This window comes from Quercus lobata, chromosome 2 (genome assembly GCF_001633185.2).
Source record: "Quercus lobata isolate SW786 chromosome 2, ValleyOak3.0 Primary Assembly, whole genome shotgun sequence".
Lineage (NCBI taxonomy): Eukaryota > Viridiplantae > Streptophyta > Magnoliopsida > Fagales > Fagaceae > Quercus > Quercus lobata.
In genome coordinates, this window is record NC_044905.1 from 88,861,098 (window position 1) to 88,867,773 (window position 6,676).

At 32.3% G+C, this 6,676-nt stretch overlaps 1 protein-coding gene across 2 annotated transcripts; it reads right to left on the reverse strand.

Annotated features, from left to right (window-relative positions):
• Positions 1-838: 838 nt before the first annotated feature.
• LOC115977077 (axial regulator YABBY 5) lies at positions 839-5,092 on the reverse strand. 2 transcript variants are annotated; one of them, XM_031098727.1, is made up of 7 exons: positions 4,753-5,092; positions 3,631-3,750; positions 2,684-2,813; positions 2,490-2,538; positions 2,326-2,401; positions 2,163-2,231; positions 839-1,120 (listed from the first exon to the last, which is right to left on the reverse strand). In XM_031098727.1, the coding sequence occupies exons 1-7, from the start codon at positions 4,825-4,827 to the stop codon at positions 1,073-1,075; spliced, it is 567 nt and encodes a 188-aa protein (XP_030954587.1). In that variant the 5' UTR covers positions 4,828-5,092; the 3' UTR covers positions 839-1,072. The 2 variants fall into 2 exon arrangements, with proteins under 2 accessions (XP_030954587.1, XP_030954588.1); XM_031098728.1 differs by having other exon boundaries at positions 2,147-2,231.
• Positions 5,093-6,676: the final 1,584 nt, after the last annotated feature.

Sequence of the window (6,676 nt, forward strand, 5' to 3'; positions counted from 1 at the left end):
AGTTAGAGTTGTATTTTTACCGAATTGTCTTTTAATTTTGTCTCTACTTAAACATAGGAGTATGTGTAGGGATGTTTTTGAAAAAAAAAAAAAAAAAAAAAAATGAGGACCCCAAACAGGAGAAGCCTTTAAATAGTAGTATATATGATTTCTAATGGATTGTGGTACTCTTTGGAGTTTATGGTTGTAGTACATCTTCCCATTGTGTTAGTCTTGAAATTATTAAATATCATGACCAAATTTAAATAGTCTTTAGTCGGATTTGACTTCTTCCGTATTGGTAATATAAACAAACTTTTCCTGGCATGAATGATGTGTACAAAGTCCTTGGTAGTACGAAGAATTTAATTAGTACCCTAGGTAGTTTTTACAATTGTGAAGAAGATATTCGATGAACTACGAAGCTGAGTATTCACATCAGTTTGTTAGTTTGTCAAAAATTTTCATTTATTTAAGTATAAGAATCTACTTTTTTTTATTTTTTTATTTTTATTTTACATACTTATTTTTAAAAAAATCAAAAATTACAAATCAGATTACCTATTTTACATTGCACTATATTACATTAAAATATCAAATATTCTTAATTTTTAAATTTTTTTTTTCTTTTTTCACACATAAGAACCATCATTCATTCTCTCTCTTTGGTCTTGGAATATGTAAAGAAAAAATAAAAAATAAAAAAAATTCAAAGTAAATAATATTAGTGTAAATTTATATAGTTACTATAGCAATTTTGCAAATTTACCCATTTTAGTTTGACTGACGTGGATGATTTTGGAGATTAAATATGTAAAATTGATACATTTCTTTATTTTATATTGATTAATGCAAATGCTCTAACAAAATGCTTAAATTTATTTCAGTCATTATCTTCTAAGGAAGTGAAAGTTGATAAAGATGAAGAATAAAGTAGCGTACTTAAAGCCTTGTAAATCACATCCCTAAACAACTGGTCACTAGTACAATGAAAAAGGATAGAGTTAAAATGTCCTTGAAACAGAATAAAGTCAAGGCTATCTTTTACTTGAAGAACTTAGATATGCCGGATCTTGAGGGATCAAGACAACCTTCATTTGTTCAGTAGTGCAGCCCTTGACGTTAGATGCTTCTCAGAGGCCTGTGAAAATCAGGGAAAAAAAAGGAATCAGCAAAGCGACTTTATAATTAGAAGTTATAGCACGCATCAATGTTCTTGACCCATTATTAGCAGTAACTATGCATGAGTATATGGAAGTATTAACTAGCCCATTATAAGTAAGAAAAAGAAAGCCTACCAAAGAAAATAGGATTGGACTATATGAGAAAAGAAGCAAAGAAGCATAATCCTATTTCTAGAAGGAGGTAGTTGGGGGAAGAGGAGATAGGAAGGGAGGCTGAGATATACTAATTATATTCTGACCACCTCCCTCTCTACTCTTCTCTCCTCACTCTCCATCTCCCCCTGTTCTAAACATACCCTAAAGATGGATTTAGGACTAATAAACTAGAGAAATTTAGATAGGAGAAAAAATCACATCATGCGGAAAGGCCACTGCAAGAAGTTGGAGTGATTGATTTGTAAGAACTTTGGCAATGTATTCAAAATATGAGCTTGATATAAAAGGGTTCAAGAAGCAAGCCCTAATTAGGACTTCAATGAAGTGTTGAGTGCTTTAGAATACTAATATGCTGCCAGGAAATAAGATGAAGTCAATGCAATTACATGAAATTTCCTTTTTAAATATCATAATATATTACATAAGTTTCAGCTAGTTCAATTAGTAAAAAAAAAAACTTAAGTTTGAATCCAAATTATATAAAAGAAAAATCTATTAATATCTTAACTTGATAATAAAGAACAATTATCATGGAGCAAAATTTATAAATTTTAAATAATGTATATATATAAGTTTTCCCAATGCCCTAAGACATTGGTTTATAATATATTTTTAGAAACTTCTTATAGAAAAATAAAAAAATAATTATTTTGTAATAGTTTTTAAAAAAAATATTTTTATGTTATTAAAACTTTCTTTAAATAGTTTATTAAAAAATGTTACCTTTTAACCGGATCCTTAAAACAAGTAACCCAGTTATATATTTCAATTGTGTTCCCTTTACTGAAATGAAGCAAAAATGGATAAGAAGTGAGAGTTTTTTTTACCCTTTTCAGAACTTACTTTGTCCAGCTTAGCCTGATTGTTGGTCTCCAACATCAGCCCGAAATGAATATGAGGGAAGTGTGCCCACTACCAAAGAGAGAGTTAAAACTGAAAGTCAATCTCAAAAAGGAAATCAAGTTAATATAATTATTAGAAGCATTTGAAATTAATGTTCACTTACATTTTTTGCTGCAGTACTAAATGCTTCCCTGTGGCTAATATCCGGATTATTGGCCTTGATCCTCTGGATCTCCTCTCTACAGAAAACATTATTGTCTTATATGAGAAATAGAAGTGAAATTTGTATGATTGTACACAATGCATTTAAATAAATTTCTTTTTTACTTTATGAACTGATTGTATGCAGATGGTACTCGCTGCCTCTTCTCGGGAGCTGAAATGGAAAATAACAGCTCATGAGAAAAATCAAATTGAAACTAATAGCAAAGACAAAAAATAAAAATAAAAAAATTCAAAAATGTAAATAATTTGAATCACATAAAATATAGGATAACTAGTCATCAAAGTGGGTGCCTCACGTCGATTCACAACCCTTTCCTCAGTGGCGTTGTTGGTTATTGGTGCTCGCATTGCAATCTTGCTGTTGCATTTGGAAGAGGAAGAGCTTGAGTAGTCATTCCTGTGATCAGGTGTGATGTGGTGTGGTGCCTGAAAATTAAAAGCAAAAGAACTAAGCTATATTATTAGCTCATTTTCATGAGCGAGAGAGAGAAATGAAATGATGTTTTGTGAGAGAGAAAGCCATGATTGAAAGACTGAATTAGTTTGGAATATTTACGGCTCAGAAAAAAAGCAAGTAAAACCCAGATTGACAGTTGTAAAATAAAAGATTTTCAGGGATCTTAAAAAAGGTCTTTCTTTACACAGTAGAAGACAACAAAAGCTCATGAAAAGAAATCATTAAACCTAAGAACCCTGCTTGTCAATCAAATCAAAGTAGAATATTTTTCAAAAAACGGCTGAAGAAAATTTCACTTTCAATTTAGACCAAAAAAAAAAAAAAATCATGCTAACGAGTAATTGTTTTTTTTTTTTTTTTTTTTTCATTTCTGTATTTTTAGTCAGTGTTCTAAAAATACCAGTTAGTATTTCTAAAAAAAAAAAATACTTTGGCCTCGATGGGTCGGCAGGCAGAGCCGCACAGGAACTGACTCCTCTACCCAAAAAAGAAGAGGAAGAAAAACAATAGGTTTTGATTAAGGCGGCTGGGTGCTAGGGTTACAGTACTTCACAAAGCAAAAAAATGCTTTGAAAAACTCGATCTATGTCTATGTATCTATATAAAACAGAGAGACAGAGATCCAGTGAAGGCTAGGTAGCTTCGATTTTCTCAAAAAGAAGCTACAGAATACAGACATCATAACTATCGGTTTCAGAGGGACATCCTATCCATCAAGTATCAACACCCAAAAAATAAGCTGAAACTTTGTATGTTTGTGTGGAAATTAGCAACAATAGCTATCACCTGAGCATCTTGCCATGACATTGACTGAAAAGCGGCGGCCATGTTCACGGACCATAGATTGGTGCAGTGCCCACATCGGACGGTCACTATGTCCAACAAGCTGCTGCATGGAACACTGACCTGCTCAACCCCCAAAAAAAAAGTCAGAAGCCGAAAGTTTAGATCGAAACTAACTGAATTTCAAGAAATAAAAAGAAATCACTATAATTTTGTCAAAAAAAAAAAGAAGAAAAAAAGAAAAAGAAAAAAAGAAATCACTATAATGAAATAGGTTGAGTACAGCTCATGAAAGCCTAGGCTAGGCTAGGAGGACCCTGACTTTATTTGGTACATACAACAAAGGAAAGTTGTGAAATTAAATTGGCTTTAGCTTTGTAGAAATGGGCTATTTTTTGAAAAGAAAACCCTAGAAGGGATGGTGGGTTTGTTGGTCTTTCTAAGGGATGGGTGTGTGTTGTTGTGTTGCAGAAATAATTGAAGTGAGATCTTCATTTTTGCTTTCCCCCCTTGAGCTAAAGAAGCTAGGTTTGCACAGCACCCAGTGGTGCAGTGTTTTTGGTAAGGGAAAAGTAAGTCTCAGCTAGAGGAAGAAAATCAAAGAGTGAAAGACTTGTCCTCATCAGTTTGAGTTTTTCATCAAAATGCTTGTTTTGACGTTTAAAAACCATATTTACAAAAACAACCATCACACACACACACAGATACACATGTACACACACACTCTCTCTCTCTCTCTCTCTCCCCCTGTGGTCTTGTGCACTTCTGGACCTTCAGATATGACTTTTCTTTGACTGCAAAAGAAGAAGGAAAAAAGAAAAAGTCCAACGATGGAGACCTGACTGTAGCAAAAACAAGAAACCCCATAAAGAATTTTAATGTAATTCAGTAAATTAGACCACTACCACAACCAAACTGATCTAACAAAAGCAAAAACTAGCTTAGCTTTTTTGAGGATCTTAAAATGTTCTTCCTCCATAGATATATATACTTATGAGAAAGAAAGCACACATACATTAAAAAAAAAATGGCAAATATAAATTTCCATTAGTGGGGAATTTATAATAAGAGATAAAAAAGCAGATCTTTCATGAAAGAAAAAGAGTTTTGTCAGATCAGAGATACCGCAAGAACGATATTGCAAAAGTTGCAGGGGATGTAGCAGAGTTGCTCAGGCGCAACATCGATGCAGCTCGACATGTCTCTTTTTTAAGTAAGCAGTCAAAGCAAACTTGTTTACCCAAGAAGGACCAAAAGAAATAAAAATAAGAAAACCAACTAGCTCTTGCAAATTGCAGAACACCAGCGAGAAAGAAAGCACAAAGCTTTTGTTTTCTTGCTTTGGAACTCGGCTATGTATCACAACAGTAAAACTTAAAGGTCTTATATATAGAAATTTTTGGAGAGAGAAAGAGAGAAAGAGAGAGGAAAAGAAAAGTGAGATTTGGGATCCGAAGAGGTAGTAAAGAGTGGGGGAGAGAAAGGTAAGCTAAAATGAATCAAATAATTTTTTTTTAAAAAAATTTTAATTTAAAAATAAATTAAAAAGAAAGAAAGAAAGAAAGAAGTGGCTTTAGTTTAGTAGTGCCCACGGGTGGCAGGAAATGCTGGGTCCTGCAATGGAAAAAAAAAAAAGTGGGATTATTTTATGGAAAACCGGGTTTAATTGGAAAGCAAAAGCAGTTTAGCTATAGTTATTGGGGAAGGTTAGGGTTTGAGAAGAGAAGGGGGAAGAGGTTTTGGCGTTTTTGCCATCGTACCAAATCTAGGCAGATGATATATGGTAACTAGGATAGGAACTAGTTAGTTTGGTGAAATGAATGTGAGTGTGACCACACCTTCCGTAATTTCCCCTTTATACAACACAGCGGATGAGAGGTAAGAAATCTGAACTTTTTTGCTTTAATACAGTAAAAAACATGAGTAAATGTACGTATGTAGATATATATAATGTAAGTATCTATAGATGCTTGTACATAGAATGTTTGCATAAATGGACATGTGTGTTTATAAACTCAAATATGATATATGTGGCTCTAATTTTGATGCAAAGAGATATCATGTCACTTTCCTCTTTGCTAAAATCTATAATAATCATTCTCTCACATTCACTGATATACTTTTAGTCAGGAGTGGAAATAGAAATTTTTGTTTGGAGATCAAGTTACGGCACTATTATATTTTTCAAAACAATCCCTCTCTCTCTCACACACACACACACACACATATATATATATATATATAAACACACTTTTTTATTATATACACACTTTTTTATTTGATAAGTTATATAAGTTATAAGAGCACATTTTACAATAAAAATAAAATTACGAAAAATAAAATTATGTTTCTATAACGATTAGATTAATTATATTTTTTAAGAGTATCATTGAACTAATTCAAATATTTGGGGGGGCCAACTCTTATTTTTGTAAACTAAAACCCAAAAAGTAATGGCTCAATTTGTATAACTTGTGATATTCGAATGGGAAAAATGACTCCAAAATCAAAATTAATGTGGAAATCATAGTAGGAAGTGCCATGTCCGGAGAAAGACTGTGGCTGGAAGTGGCTGGACAATGATTACCAAAGGCGATCAACAATTAAGTCGAGTAATGGTTGGTGGCTGGTTGCTTGAAGTTTAGTGAACTTCACAAAAAAAGTCATTCTGATACTATGTAAAAAATAATAATAATAATAAATAAAATTCATAAAGAGAGTGGAAGTATGGAAAATTACGTGGTTGAGTTTGATAATCTACATCCAAAGTAGAAAGCATTTAGTGGCTACATTTTTCAGTTTTCACTATTATGAATTATTGTTATACATTGAACACTAAGTGTGTTATGTAGAGTTACTAAAGTTGACTTAGGAGAATCCCTTGATTTGACTAAAATCAATGATAATTAATGTTTCTTGATTTTAGTCAACCAATGATATCAACTTATGCTAAGTATAATATGCATGTTACACTAATAAGAACTATATATTTAAAGCTTATCATGTGATGCAGTGGAATCTACTCTCAAATTTGATGCAAACACTATCT